Source organism: Hemicordylus capensis, chromosome 3 (assembly GCF_027244095.1).
Source record: "Hemicordylus capensis ecotype Gifberg chromosome 3, rHemCap1.1.pri, whole genome shotgun sequence".
Lineage (NCBI taxonomy): Eukaryota > Metazoa > Chordata > Lepidosauria > Squamata > Cordylidae > Hemicordylus > Hemicordylus capensis.
The window spans coordinates 189,345,257-189,361,720 of record NC_069659.1 but is presented as its reverse complement, the minus strand read 5'-3'; the positions used below and the strand labels follow the sequence as shown (position 1 = coordinate 189,361,720).

At 39.2% G+C, this 16,464-nt stretch overlaps 1 protein-coding gene across 3 annotated transcripts in view; it reads right to left on the bottom strand.

The window, feature by feature from the left end:
• Nucleotides 1-16,464, bottom strand: part of UVSSA (UV stimulated scaffold protein A) — a 93,411-nt gene that overhangs the window by 52,072 nt on the left and 24,875 nt on the right. For all 3 annotated transcript variants that reach the window (XM_053304923.1, XM_053304922.1, XM_053304924.1), the window contains one exon: nucleotides 5,614-5,710. In XM_053304923.1, the coding sequence (XP_053160898.1) occupies nucleotides 5,614-5,710 (97 nt within the window). The remainder of the gene's footprint in view (nucleotides 1-5,613; nucleotides 5,711-16,464) is intronic.

Sequence of the window (16,464 nt, the reverse complement as noted above, 5' to 3'; positions counted from 1 at the left end):
AACGAGACCCCAGAGAGGTGTGCAGCAGAGGAAGCTTCAGCCCTGGTGGAGTGGGCTTTAATGGCTTCTGGAGGTGATTTGCCTTGTAGATGATATGTCAGGAGAATAAGCTCTACCAGCCATCTGGACAATCTTTGTCTCGAAATTGGGGATCCTTTCCTTGGCCCTTTATACGATATGAATAGACGAGTAGAGAGCCTAAAGGGTTTTGTGCGGTCCATGTAGTATAGGAGCGCACGGCGCACGTCTAGAGCATCTAGAGCCAAAACCTTGACAAAACTAAAAGAAAAGGGCTGATGACTGTGAAAGTAAAGGACAGAAAGCTCAGGGTAGAAAGCTCCAAACACCACTGTTAAACCAGAACTTCAAGTTTTAACTAATTAATTGGTGTCATTAATCAATGAAAGCTTTAATCGCACCTTAAAATTTCCCTCGATTAATCAGTGGGGCTGAGAATAAAGATTCTACACCCTTCAACAGTCTGCCATAGTGCACAGATATTCTGGTTTCATCATGAGGGGCGGGAGGGAATAAAGGCAGCATTTCCTTTTAGCTGTATCCATAGCCTTAACAAAAAACTTTTTGCTGTAAATGTTTTGCTCTCACACTGGAGAGAAACCTCTCTCTTTTTCAGGACCCTCTAAAAGAGGGGTGTCAAAGTTATCTGCCTCAGGGCCATTTAAGTCAAAATTGTTCCCTCGTCAGGCCACATTGTAATATATATTCTTGTCAACATTTTCTTTTCCAGGCTCTCTCTTTACTCCTTGTTGCCACCCCTCTTCCAGGTTGTTTCCCCTCTGTTTTCTTCCCGCCTCTTCCCCTGGACCAGAGACCCCAGATGACACCTGTCTTCTCTCCTTCCTTGCTGGCCTCGCCATCCGGGGATGCCTGCCCATCTGCCACCGCTGCTGTTACTGAAGCCGTGTGCTTCTGGCTGTTTCACTTGCTTGGAGTCTATCTATAGCTGTTGTCACCACTTGCTTGCCCATCCCTCTATTGTTCACTGCTGCTCATCTCTCCAGGATCACACTTCTATGAGTCCTTTCACTGCAGCTTCTGTGGGATGTTTGAAAGGAGGAGCTGGAGAAGTGCAGTGCTGAGGAGACAAGTGGCAGTGAACAATGGAGGGAGGGCAAGTGAGCGAACGGCAACAGACCGAGCAGGCAAAACAGTGTTACAGTAAGGGCAGCAGCAGCGGGTGGCAGGCAAGCAGGCAGAGTGCACCCCAGGAGGGGCAGGGAGGGAGGAGAGAAGAGGGACAGCATCCAAGGAGCCCAGCCCAGGAGGCCGAGCAGCACTTTCTGGCTCACTTCAAGCAGGCAAATGCTTTGAATTGCGGCTGACCATGTGCAAGAAAAAGTAACTGTGCAGACAACATGTTTGATACCCATGCTCTAAAATAAACCTTCATTGAGATTTTGAAATTACGTTGATAAATTGGTTATTGGATAAATTGGAAACTACGTTGATAAATTGGTTTAAAAGCCAATTAAAGTTAAAAAAAAAAGCCATTATGCAGCTGACAATGTTATATTTGAAAGCCAGCACTAAACATTTTTTAAATAGAAGAAACTGAGTAGATCAACACTCATATATGGGGGAGGGGGGGAGTGTAGAGATCATGGTGCTACAGGGAAGCATAGTTCTTACTTGCTCTCTGCTGCCCCATGCAGCTTCCTGCTGGGGCGGGACACATCCCAAATACCCCAGTGCGGTGCCAGAACACACATGGCATACAGACATGCGCGGGCGCCATCTACGTTGTCAGCTTGGTGTTGCTGACCATGCAAATGGCACATGCGCATATGCCATGTGCATGCTGGCGCCATGCGGGGGTACTTGCGATGTGCACCACCCCAGCAGGAAGCTGCATGGGGCAGTGGAGAGCAGGTAAGAACCTGTTCTCCTCTTTCTTAAAGTTCCCACTCCCTACTTCCAGAAGGTGCTCAAAATGTTGTTCATGCACACCCCAAATGTTGTTCATGCACACCCCACTCTAAGGAGGACAGAGCATCTGCTGGGCTGTGAATGAAATGCAGCCTAGCTAGGGTTACATTTAACGGGTTTGTAATTTTCAAACTGCAGCAACAAAAATTAAACTGCACCACTCATCTCACCATGAGACTTTTCACAGACACTATACAGATGGATAAAATAGAAGAATTAAGGTTATTTGGTTTAGATAAATGGTAGTTAATTTTACATAAAGGATCAAGTACAAAGAATTGTAAGTCTTGTTAACGAATGTGCATATTTAACAGCAATTGCATTCTGATTGGATTCTGGAGCAGAGGCGTATCTAGGGAAAATAGCATCTAGGGCAGGGCTTCTCAACCTGTGGGTCCCCAGATGTTATTGGACTTCAGCTCCCATAATCCCCAGGCCCAGTGGCCTTTGGTTGGGAATTATGGGAGTTGAAGTCTAATTACATCTGGGGGACCCACAGGTTGAGAAGCCCTGGTCTAGGGCAAGCACTGAAATTGCGCCCCCTGTCCAAACATCTGACACCCATCTTTCAGATAACTTAACTATAACATCAGCTGAAAAATATGTCAAGCTTGTTAATCTTTTAAAATTTCAAAAACTATTTAGCAGTGGACGTAGCTAGACCAAAAAAATGCTGGAAAACTACAAATTTCAGTATGCTGAGGCTCATGAAATACCCAAATACTATGTGGAGGTGTACTTGGAAAACTAAACAGAAGTGCCTATCTAATTCTCTACTATGCATTGTAGCATCACTATTACATAAGTTTTAAAAATAAATGGAGAATTTGGCTTTTCCCAGATATTCTGAAAATAATTAAAGGCTATACAGAGTAAACTGTGTCACTGCTTGGAATATATTCTAGTATTTCAGAAAGACAGTTAAAATGAGAGAAAGAGAGCAAGGAACTCCCAGTGGGGCTTAATACTAAGGATTTCACACTGATTCAAAGACAAACTCACCATTAATAGTCATATTATTAAGACATCACATTTAACTCACTTATCACAAGAAGCAAAGTAAGAGCAAATGAATACCATCCTAGCTCATAAGCTTCAGCTCAGTATTCACAAGCCCTGATTCTCTGTACATAGTGCCAAACTGAATATGTGTACAGTGACTTATATTAAATTAATTTTTTTTTAACTTGTAGCCCCTTTGGGGTGCTACCTATAGGCCGTGGTGGTGGTGGGAATCTGCAAAGGTTACCCCTCCCACTGCTGGCCTCTAGGGCCTCGCAGAGACCATTTGAGCATGTGCTGTGGCCATTTTGTTTTCAGCAGCCATTTATTTTTTAAAAAAACACATTTTAAGAATTTGCGCCCCCTTCAAGTGGCACCCAGGGCACGTGCCCTGCCCGCCCTACCCTAGATACGCCCCTGTTCTGGAGATATGCATGAGGACCAAGGAGCTTTTAACTCTTTTCAGTCATGGGATATATCAACTCGGTGACTTTGGAGAACAGGAATATGGAGATATCTAACTGAGTTAAGCAGAAATGTGGGGTAGAAAATTTTTAAACAGAACCCTTTCGAAATAAATAAATTCCATACTTGTTTCCCATGGAAAAAAAATCTTATTTCTTGGCTGACATCCAGACTAAGCATGCAGCAGAGCAAATTCCAGACTACCACTGCACTATTGCTTTGGCAAAATATTGCCCCTTACCCCACTCAAGTGACAGCTCAGCAGCAGCCTGGAATTGGCACTATTGCACATGTACAATGCTAATCTGGATGTCTCGCATCAAATCAATTTATTACAGTCACAGACCAATAAAATAGTAATATATACACACAGAAGACCAACAGAGTAAACCAGAGAAGTTGTAATATAATATCAACAAGTTAAACTTGGCATTGTTTCATAAAATTAGTTAATAACAACGAATGAATGACAATGTATTATTAGGCAGGTCCGGTAATTTCAAAGTTGTAATTAATGGTTTTTAGGTGGTGTGTGAGAGTACACATATGTTATTTGATCTGAGTATTCCAATAAAATGTTCTCTTCACACAGAGCTTTGAATTTATTTCATTAACATTTAAACCACATTAAATGTTTTTATTGATTCCCCCTCTTCTCAAATCAAATATTTTAGTTCGACAACTTGGCTACTTGAAAAAAATTTTTTTGAGATAACCATGTGAAATTAATATGGTTTGGGTTTTTAAAATAGGCCAAATAATACGCCAAATCAGATCACAATCTATTAAGGGCATCAGGAAAATCTGCATAGTAAATTTTGAAAAAAGTACAAATTTTATGCAGTTTCCTATAGTTGGGAAATTTTTCCAACTCATTTTTTCCCAAGAAAACCCACATATCTGGAGTTAAGTAACTCTGAAAAATGTGGCTTTGACATTAGTACAGGAAATATATATACCACTTTTCAACAAAAGGTTTTTAAACAGTTTACATAAGAAAATGGCTCCTTGTCCCAAACAGATATGTCCACACAGACACGGGTGCCATGTGCATGTTGATGCTGTGTGGGGCTTCTAGGGATGCACATCAACCCAGCAGGAAGCTGCATGGGGCAGCAGAGAGCAGTTAAGGACCTGCTCTCCTTTTTCTTAAAGTTCCCAGTCCCCCTGCCCAAAAAGTACTTGAACCGCAGTTTATGCACATCCCTAATAATAGAGCCACCACTTTTAAATGTGCCTCTTGGGCCAGTTAGCACATAAGATATGATTCTGGGCAATAAGCACTGACACTATGCACTTACATGAAATGCTGTGGTCAGGTGTCTGTGGTATCTGAAGCAATGTTACATCCCTGAAAAAACTACCTACTTGAACAAAAACATTCAGTTGCACATAGCATTATTTTAGCAAGTCCTATAGTAGATAGAGAAATGTATCAACAAAACGCTTTTAGTTTTTTCTTGATTAAAGCATTTCATTCCTCTGTGAATCACTGAAAGCTGCGAAGCTTTTAAAAAACAGTTTCCAAAAAGGAAACTGTCAGACACTTAACAAAAACTTGGAATAAATATCGCTAAGGTTCACCTTACAAAAAAGCATTGCACTGAAACATGCAAGTAAAAGCCATGGAAATATTTTTCCTGTCAAGCAGGACCTTCTCAATCTTTGTTACGATTACCTTGGTGTTGGATTTAAGTTCCAAGCAGAAGCCCTAGTTTTTATCAGTCCTTTGCAAAATTCACCTGCAAAATAGCACCATTTGCAGATGAATACAAATTCACCTCTGTATTCACAAAGTTAGAATACAAATTCTATTTTGTTTCATCGAACAATCATCAGCTGTACTGAACCACAATTATTTATCCGATGCTATGCACCTGAGTAAACAGTTATTCCTTTCTAGCATGCATGGACACACACATAATAAAGCGGGGGGCGTGTGTGCGCATGCAGCTAGTTCTTGGTTCAAAGCTATAGTGGAACACAAGAGAATAAAGCCCCTGACTGAAGTTGCCTCCTAGAGAATATTTGTTTTTCTAACACCGGTCTTGCTCCCCTATCTATGTAATTATTTCCTCACAGCAGTCAAAAAGATTACCCACATCATTGATCACTTTATTACCTCATAATCGCTGTTTATTTGCTTTACTGCTGCAGTAACATGCAGGGATGAAGCTTTTCACAGCTGGGCAAACTCACCATATAATTTACAAAGGTGTTCTGGAATGTGGTGCTCGTGGTCTTCCAACTCAGGCACTTCTACAAAATCGTCATCCTCATCATCTGATGCTTTCATCTATGAAGCGGTTAAAGCAGACACAGCAAAAATTATCCAAACACACGCCACACAAGGAAATGCTTTTATTACAACAGGCTTCTATAATGATTTAGTCATTGAAGATCTGCAATCACATCTTCTCTCTTAATATAGGTCCACATCATATTTAAATAAAATTCAAAGCAGTATATGTGAAAATGTTATATTTTAACTGTACCACCTTCATCAACATGTGGAGGAAGGTAAAATTTTCCCTCCCAAATATACCTCAACTTTACTGCAAGTACATCTGCCATGGTAAAATACTAAGGGCTTTCTCAATGACCATCATGCCATGATCAAACCTTGATCTGTCTACTTGATTATGTGCAATACTGTATTATCACAGTTACTTTGTGACAGCAGTCTTAGAAAGAAAATTGCAAGCACTCTCTTATTTCAGTGTACCCCAATTACATTTTTTGACAACAAAAATCACTAAAAATTGTCAAGGCAATGAAGAACATTTATAAGAGACATACTGTAAACAGATGAGAGTGGTTTGAAGCAATGTACATTAAAGGTTACCTGATAAATACATTTTATATCCACTAGTTACTGCTCTGTGAACTGCAAAGTTGCTAAATTCCAAAACCCCGCTAACCAATTCTGCAAAGAGCTAGTAGCATAGTTTACTGTTTCTGGGTCTGCAATATTAATGCCCACAAACAATGACGTTTTCTTTTTCTTTTTCTAAGCGAGTCATCACCAGAGGTTTCATATTCTTACTACCAATTGCTGTTCTTAGAAAGAAAGAAAATAGCACTAAGCAAGAAGTGCCTCCTCTCTGCTCAACAACACACTATTTAAATCTCAGACAAACATTAATATAAACTGTTAACTATAGCACTACATGAGAAAGATGGAATTTTCTACTGCAGCAGAACCCTCACAGTTTAATTCACAAATCTAACCATGCATCATGGTTGTATAACTGAAGTTCTACAGCCAAGATACACTGAAAACTGAAGAATGGGTTTAAAGATGCTCCCCAACTCTTGCAAAAGTACAACGTTGCACTGAAATGTGAAAAATTTCCAGAAATCTCACCTCTTATTTTTCCATGAAAAATTTTCTATTTGTTAAAAAATTCATTTCCCATAAATTAATTAGTCAAAATGAATGCCAATGCAATATAAGGTAAGCCTGGCAATTTCAAAGTTGTAATTAATGTTTTTAAAGTGATTATCCCTAGGACGTGTTGAGAGAGTACATATGTTTTATTAATTTGAAAATTCCAATAAAAATAATTTCCATATAATGTATTAATGTAGCTTAAATGTTATACTGAAACAAATTAAAATGTCTATTGATTTCCCCCACGAATAAAATATTATAGCTCAATTACTAAGTGACATGAACTTTGACATTAGGGGTGTGCACAAACTGTTTGACCATGAACCAGGCCGGTGCAACAGTTCAGAAAAACTGGTTCAGGAAAAGTCCGAGATAGAACCGAATCTGGACTGGTTCACAGCAGACTGGTTCAGTGGTTTGAGGGGCTATGCTCGTAAAGGGGAATCCAGTGAGGATTCCCCTTTACAAGCAATGGGGAATCCTGGCTTAAAAAAACTTCTAAAGGGTGGCCTGCAGGGTGGTGAAGGGACACGTTTAAAATTAGGTATAAAGTGCTCATTGGTTTGGCAGCAGCAGCAGCTCCTCAAAGGCCCCCTGGTGCAGACCCTATGTGTGGCGCTCCCTCCTAGCAGCCTGCCTATACAGCAGTGACATGGTTCCATAACTGACCTAGCCTCCACGTATACACAGAGGCCATTTACAAGACCACTTATGTGGAGGCCAGGTCAGTTCTGAAACTGTGCCACACCACCTCATTGGATTCCCCTTTACAAACAAAGCCGCTTGAATCGCCGAACTGTGTTGGTCGGACAACCAGTCTGACTGAACCAGTTCACGGACCTGTGGTTCAGTCCAAAATCGGACTGAACCACAAAAACCGGTCTGTGCACACCCCTATTTGATATACATTTAAGACAGTGGGGTGTTTTTTGTTTACTAAACAAATAGGTCAAGCAACATCTCAGATCAAACAATATATTGAGAACACCATTAGTACAGCAAACAATTTTCTCAGAAAAAAATTAAATGAATAAAAATTGCAAAGAGAAATTTTCCAGAAAAAAAATTCAATTCAAATTTTTCTGGAAAACCCACATCTCTTATTATTGCAACAAGAAAGAGTGAACATGCTTAGTAATAAAAGGTTGACTAAGAAAGTGTTTCATTGATTGATTAAGTGCTATCAAGTCGGTGTCGGCTCTTAGCAACCATATAGATAGATTCTTTCCAGGATGATCTCTCTTCAACTTGGCCTTTAATGTCTCTCAGTGGTGAATTCATTGCTGTCATAATCGAGTCCATCCACCTTGCTGCTGGTCGTCTTCTTCTCTTTCCTTTAACTTTTCTCAGCATTATGGACTTCTCAAGGGAGCTGAGTTTTCACATAACGTGTCCTAAGTATGGGAGTTTGAGCCTGGTCATTTGTGCCTTGAATGAAAATACTGGATTGATTTGTTCTATGATCCCTTTCATTTGTTTTCCTGGATGTCCATGGTATCCTCAAAAGTCTTCTCGAGCACCAAAGTTCAAAAGCGTCAATGCTTTTTCTATCTCGCTTCTTCAAAGTCCAGCTTTCGCATCCATTGAGTGTCACGGGGAAAACCATTGTCCGAATGATTCTAATCTTTGTAGGTATAGACACGTCATGGAATCTAAATATCCTTTCCAAGGCCTTCATTTCAACCCTACCAAGTGCTAGTCTATGGAAGTCTGAGGAAGTGATAGACACACAAAATCTACTCTTCCAAAGACTTTATTGATTGTCCTGGACAACTAAATCTTAACTCCATCTGCAAAAGTGGATTCTCTCATTTGGAAGCCCTTGTATTTTTCCTGTAGTTTTTCAAACCACTCTAAAATGACCTCTGAAATCAAATATTTTACTGCAGAGATTTTTGATTCACAAGTCTATTTTTCATGTCTCCTACTAAATATTCAGCTTTCATCTGACAATGACAGAATAGCAGCTTATTATCTATAGTAAAGTTATTCAGATTTCTCTTTGTTGGCCCAGTTATAGGGACTGCAGATATCAAGTTCTCCCATTCCAAGTATCCCACTCCTTTAAAACTAGTTATAAGGCATCCTTGTTGAGCAGCAACAGTTTCTATAAAGTGTTGTACAGAACAGAAACATCAGGACAGCATCAAGTTAAACATAGTTAATTCTGTTATTTTAATTCTGTAAAAGAAGCAAGAGAGTATTCCTTTATAAGCTTCCCTTCACACCAAAAACACAGCCTGCAATACTGCCTTATTTTTAGGGATCACTACCAAAGAAGACAGGATGAAAAGAATATCAACAGACACTTAATTTCAATTGCATTCAATTGATGTGGTAGGTGGACTATGGCAGAAAGAATGTAGCCAGAGGGAAAGTTGAAAAAGTTAAAATGGCATATCTTAAGAAAGACTTTCATCCAAGGTATTCTAGTTTTTATTTTCTATTGGCTATGAATACATTAAAAATAGGGTTTAAAAAAGCATTTTTCACAAAGAGGCCTCAAAGTAACATCTGTAGTGCAAAAGCCTGAAGTGAAAACTGAGTGTGAACATCCCTGCATACTTGCAAGGATCTCAAAGTTTGAGACCCTTACAAAAGGTTTGCTAGAAAGAGAAATAATAAGATGCAAATTCATTTTGTTTAGGCACAATCCATGAGCTGCGCATTTAGGCACTATTGGAAACATTAATCACAAGAAACTGTAATTTTTGTTATCAGTCCAACACTAATCAAAAGGGAAACCTGTCACTAGCGCTGACCTGTGAAACGTCCCAATTATACTCTTCGGAAATGACAGGAGCACTTAACTTCCTCACTGAGTAAATGATGACAATCAATCACGTTTGAATAACAATGAGCCACGGAGCTGAAAATTATTTTTTGTATAGAATCTACCCAGGAATTTATGAAAGGTGAAAAGCAACCCAAGGTTTTAGGGCCATTATAGCTTTCAGATAATGCAGTGCATATCAAACACTAAACAGAATTTATGTGTTTTAATTTTCTAAAAGGTAGATGTGGACTTGGTGCTACAATGCATAACATATAATGCCAGATTTTAAATATGGGGGTCATTTTCATAAAATATTATGCTTATTGTCTGCATCCTTGAATACAGTGAGGGTTTTTTTTTATTAAATCTGTATTTCCTATAAAAATATTTAACTGCTTAGCTAACTATGAAGAATTAAGCCCGCAAGCCCAAGATATTAAAAAAGGTTTGTTTCTGCATCACTTTAAACAAGCAGTATTTTTCTTCGTTTGTAAACAAGGATAATTGCTTACAAAAGGCATTTAGTGGGGAGGTAATACTGAACAATTGCCTATCAAAAGTGAATTAAAATGACATATCTTTATAATTCTCATTGACAATATTGGGTCTCCTTGCTCTTTATAATACCCATATAGAGTCCCCTTTCTTTCTATTCAAATCTAGTTATTGCCAATATTGCCTGGCCCGACAGTTTCATGTCTGTGCTGGTCTGTGATCGTAATAAAGGAATTGAATTGAATTGACAGTTTCATGTCCAGGATTCCTCTTCTGAGCACCAGGCTTATGACAATAAATCATGTTTGTTGCAACTTCACTGAGCTAACTCTTTGTACTCCTTCAGCCAATCAAACACTTCAGTTCAGTTCCTCTATAAAGTAAACATTTTGCAATAATGCAATTAAGTTCTCAGCAATGGCTGCTCCAAAGAACACCAGAAAATAAATTTACATGAACTAAGTGGCATATGGCCCCACAGAACTAAGGAGATCCAAATATGTAAGCAGGCTTCAGCTTGCATACCACTTGACAGACCACTTGACATGATTCTAATATGCATTCAAACACATATCAGAATGTGCATCCGAATGTCAACACCACTGATCTGAACTGCATTGTTTTCAACAGGAGGTGCATCCAAATATGCATCCCTATTCTGGAGCAATTAGCCATATATAAATACTTTTTCAAGCATGACTAGAGCAGAGCAATAGTGACCTTATAGGTTATCTCTGTACATATACATATGTGTGTGTGTACATATATATATGTCTCTGTACATATATATATATATGTGTGTGTACACACACACACTCACTCAACCATAATGCAGCATAAACAAACTATCAGATCAGTTTATGCAGCATAAACAAACTATCAGGTTGGGTGGATTGATTTAAAACAAGGCAATTTAAATCACCAAGAGAAAACCTCAATTTAAATCATTGATTTAAATCAGGTTTCCCACTGATACTTCATGTATTTCATAAACAATGGTACAAATCTGATCACTAAAACATGTTAAATTTACAGCTCAGAGCATTTACATCTAGGAGGATATATTTTGTGTAATTTTTAAAAGATAATTTGATTTTTATTAATTTAGCAAACAGTATGTAGTACCTGGTGGTTGTTTAAGGTAATGGATATCTTCACTCATCACCTGTTTCAAACTGCCCTGAATCTCCTTATTGCACAGCTTACTTGTGATACATTTTCCTTTTTACCCAGGGAAGACATTTCTTCAAAATATTCCCATATAGGGAGTTTCTTACAACCAGTATCTATAACAGTATTTTGGTGGCAAAATGTGGGGCAATACAGGAAGCTGTGTACTGAATAATGCCTTCCTTCCTCTCTCCCATTGTTTTTCTACTTCACCTGAGCCAAGGCAGAGGAGTTAAGACAGAGATGCAATATAGGAAATTCCTATATTACAAATCTGTCTTAACTCCTCTGCCTTGGCTCAATCCCACCACAAAACCATCATCCTACTATTCAGTCTGGATCCTTACGCATGAAAAACAGGCTTAGAAATTTATCTATCTATCACATTTTTATACCGCCTAAACCGCAAGTTTTCATGAGATGAAACTGATATGAATCCTCATGTTTGTTTGATTAGTTGGTAACTCAAAGTGTGTGACAAAATTACTAATTTTTTTTTAGAAGACTAAGTATTGGTGTAGCATGTCTGTGATGGTTAAAATTAAATATGTAATTTTTACATGAGAATTTGAAACTTAGTGATTTTTTTTTAAAAAAAACCCAATTTAGATTTTAAAATGCCATTAAAAAAAAATCAGTTTCTATTTACCCAGCTTCTAGGGGATGATGTCTGCCACTGCAAAATTTAATCAGGTCACTAACGTTTCTCAGCTTTCACAGAGAAATCCACATATATTGGAAAGATAACTGAGCAAAAAGGCACCTTTTAAAGTGGCGTTACTCTCATATTTAGTAGGGGTAGAGCAATCGGCCCTATCCAACCTCAGCACAGTATCCCTCCAGTGGCTGTTGTTGGTGTCTACTTTGTTTCGTTTTAGATTGTGAGCGTGTTGGGGAAAGGGGGCCATCTTTATTCTTTCTATGTAAACTGCTTTGGAAACCTTTTGGGAAAAGCATATATAAATATTGTATTATTATTATTATTAGTAGTAGTAGTAGTAGTAGTAGTAGTAGAAAGTCCTTAACAAACAGTAAGTAATTACAGATAGTTAAACAGATAAAAACCTGGTTTCTGCCCATATCCCAGGAATACACAATGAACTTTAGCTTAAAGAATTAAAATGTGTAGGCTTGAACAATATGGACTCCTAGAATACCGAGTCAGATTTACCTGGTTTACAATTAATAAAGTAACAAGACTATTGCCCACCTACAGGATCACTACTAATTCAGTACTTGACCCCAAACAGACAATAGATATTTCCCTTTAAATACTAGCTAGCTCTTGGAAGGAAGGAAAAGGACATTCTGCCTCCAAGTGGTCCCAGGTAAGTGAGGGGGGCAGGGAGAAGTCCAACAGAGTTCTGCAAGGACAGGTAGGATTTAGTTGGCATTACATAGTCATCGAGCCTACTAAAAGACAAATGAAGTCTAGAGTTCCCGTGTCTAAGAATGCTTTACATCATGTTAGAGGAAGAGAAGCCTGCAGCACAAACTCACCTGAAGAAAAGTGATTTCTAGGGACAGAATAGCAATTGACTGCAAAATTTTAATGAACCCAGATTCCCAGATTTAGTGAACAAATGACAACTTCTTGGGGTGTTTCTCCCTTTTAAAATGGTTACTCACCTCACAGAGAAAGCAAAACAAATGTGTGTGTGTGCATGTGTGTGTGCTCAGTTTTAAGAATATTGCCAGTGTGGAAACTCCAGCAGGGATTAAACTCATCTTCAGGACAGCCTGTGGCCTATGAGTTCAATGGGCAAATCTTCTAACCACTGGGCCATGGATACTAGTTATGAGGGAGGCATTATGGGCTGTTTCTGGCAGCTGCTTGTACATTCCATGTGGAAAAGGGCTGGACTGGGTTCCATGATGCCACTGTAATAATTCTACCACTGCCATGTATCCATCGATTCCTTTACTAAGCATGGATGCAATGTTGGTGAACACAGATGGTGATCACTGACAGGAGTTGCCAGGGACACTATGGGAGTTGTCACCTGTGTCTTACCTTTTGCTTCTACTGCAATTATTGTACTTTTAACTTAGCTGGGTTCTGATACTTCCTCAGCAACTATGTTATGCTAACACAAAAACTAGCACGGCAGCTGCAAGCATATCAGGACCATTGGATCAACCTGTATGCATGGGGAGGGGGTGGCAGCAAAGGGAGAAGCACCCCAAGAAGTCAATCTGGAATCGTTAATATTTTGTAGTCAAATTGCTTGTTCTGCCATCCCCTGCCTCAAGAAAGCACTTTCCTTCAGGTGTGTTTGTGTTGCAGGGTTGGTTTCTCTTCCTTCTAACATGATGTAAGGCATCCTTAGACAAGTGAACTCTAAACTTCATTTGTCTTTCAGCAGGCTTGATGACTATGCATTTAAAAACCCATTCTATCTTATAAACTAAAAATTAAATGTACTCAGCTGTGATGGTCGTCATTGCATCTGCTATTTATATGCTAATACCCTCACTGGAAGATCTTGCAAATTATTCCACCATACCAATATTTCATGTGCATCTACTCACAGCCAACTAAATATTTTTTCCGAGAGGAGAGACGATTTTTGGCCAAGGAATTAATACTTAGCGCAGTGGAACCAATTTATATGAGCAACTTTATGTGAATGCATTTTGAATTCAGCCCTGACATAAAATATAGTCAAGTCATCTTAAATGAAGGAAAGGTATAATTTGTGTAACCAAATCACACACTGTTCATTACTCAAGTATAAAAATACTTTTGAAATGACCGACAATATAGAGACAAGCAGAAGTATCATATGAAGACAGCAGTTTTTACAACTTTGCCTATTCTGTACTTTTCAAACAATCAATATAAATGACATATTAAGAGTGTAAACAGTTTGATTTTTTTGAACTTAAAACTGCAGTAAAACACATGGTGAGAAAACTCACCATGTCCAAGCACAAAACAGAAATCCAGGTAATTACCAACTGCATTTGTATCCTGCTGTTGCTCCAAGGAACTCAAAGGGTGTTATCTTACACAGAAACAGCCCAATATGTCAGTATTGTATGGAGGTAAAAGAGTGGCAGAACATTCAAGACTGATTCTATGACACCCAAGGTTGTTGTCTCTCGACAGACATCAGTGCCTGACAACCCACTCCTTTTCTCTCAGTTCCAAGACCCAATTCCAGGTGCTAAATGCAAAGACAAGGACCTCAAAATGAGTCCAAAGAAATCCTATTTGGAGATCTCTTTATTGCCTATTTTATATTATGAAAGAGTCTAAGTCTTGTATGCCTTGTCCTGTGTACGCATATATGTGGAAATTATTCTATGATGCATCCACTGCATGCAGAAGTGTGTAGAGGCTACTGAAGTGCAAGCCTTTTAAAATGGGGCTTCACTGTGTAATCTTCATTAATAACCACATGAAATGGCATGGATAGTGCCCTGCTTTCACAAGACATATGGCAGGTACTCACACAGCCAGAAGCCCGGTAGTTGAAACAGCAGGTGGGAGAGGAGGCTAGCTAACAGTGGAGCTGGAAGTAGTAAGACCAGGAGTCTCAGGTGCAAGGTTCTCAGCTGCTCAGAAACAGGCAAAGCTGGAATGAGGGCTTGACAGAAGTCCAGGTAACTAGAGTACAGGGGCCCAGGAGCTGTACTACACAGCCAGCAGAGCTGTTGCCCCAGTATCTTTAACAACTTATAGGTGAAGTGTATCATAAACCAGGAACAACAAAATGAATAAGTTGCATGGAGATTAAACCATTAACCAGAGGAAAGTTGCTCATTCTCTTAAGTTTGTATAGGAGTTTCCTGAAACACCCAACATATGGATCTGTACTGATGCAGTCATTCATTTCCGGGGTGGGTGTGGGGGAATGAACTCACATCCTCTAGTAGAACCTTGGGGCTTTTCACAGACATCAAACAATTATTGCCCTTTTTGGCAACAAGAACCTGGATAATGCTCAGTGAGCCAAAATGCCAAGGATGGGCATTTTGCAGAGTCCCACTCCTAGGGTATCTAAGATAGGACACAGAGGCTGGATGGGATAATACTTGTACCTGTGTGCCTGAGAAGAATGCAAGGAAGGAGGCACCCAAGCCAGGGAAATCTTGTTCTTGGCTCATGAAAAGATCAACAATAGCCTGAGATAACATTGCACTGTAAATTTTATGTAACTTGGTTGTTTATTATACTGGCACAGTAGTGGTAGTATAGTTAAGATGAGGAGTTGTTTCAACATTCCACCATCATAAGCCCTGAACATTCTATTGCTTATAAAACCAAAAGGTATCCACCCAATCCCCCTGAAACTTTGCACACTTCAACTAAGTGAAAAGGGTTTTCACTTTTAAATTATTTGAAACCAAGGTTCTACTGCAGCTCTTGTATAGAGCACCGCTTGGACCATATGGGTGGTGAGCCTCTCTGGAAGCTGTCCAGACAAAATTCTTGAGAGCAGTATCCCAGATGCCTAGATATGCATCCAATGTCACTTTAAGATTGGAGGCGGAAATGCTCAGAATCAAGGCTAGGATTTGGATTATATGTAACTTTTGGCTCAAACTAATATTTTTTCCAAATGGATTAGCACCCTTGATGCTTGCTGACAGCTTTAACTCTAGCTGAAAGGTAGCCCTAAACATGAGATTGGTGCTACATGAAATAGCAACAGATTTTCTTATTAGTATGGGATATGACCAAGCCAAGGCATTTGTCAAACAACGTATTATAGACATAACCTGGCAAAATGACTTCACCTTGGCATCTAACCAAATTTAAATCTAGAGGCGGGGGACTAAAATTGAACCAGCTGAATATCTTACCTCCCTTATAATTCCCAAACACCACAGAGCTTTTGCTATGGCAAGATTTGATGTGCTTCCACCGAGAGACTTAGAGGGATGGTTCAATGAAGTACCTTATAATAATCTGGCCTGTCTATGTGGTGCAGGTGCTGTAGAATCCTTAGGACACATTTTACTATATCGCTCATCTTATAAAGTTCTTAGAAATTCCTGGATTACTCCTCTAATAGTAGGCTATCTGGGACACTGAAGATTTTTATTTGCTCCAGCTCTTCTCTGAGAAGCATTTGAGTATTGCATTTAATGTTGCCAAGTTTTGTGATGCTGTATGTCATGAATTAGTTAAGGATAAGGATGATTGTATTAGATCAAGTATGACTGTTTTATTGCATATGTAAAGTGGTTATATTGAATAGTGTTA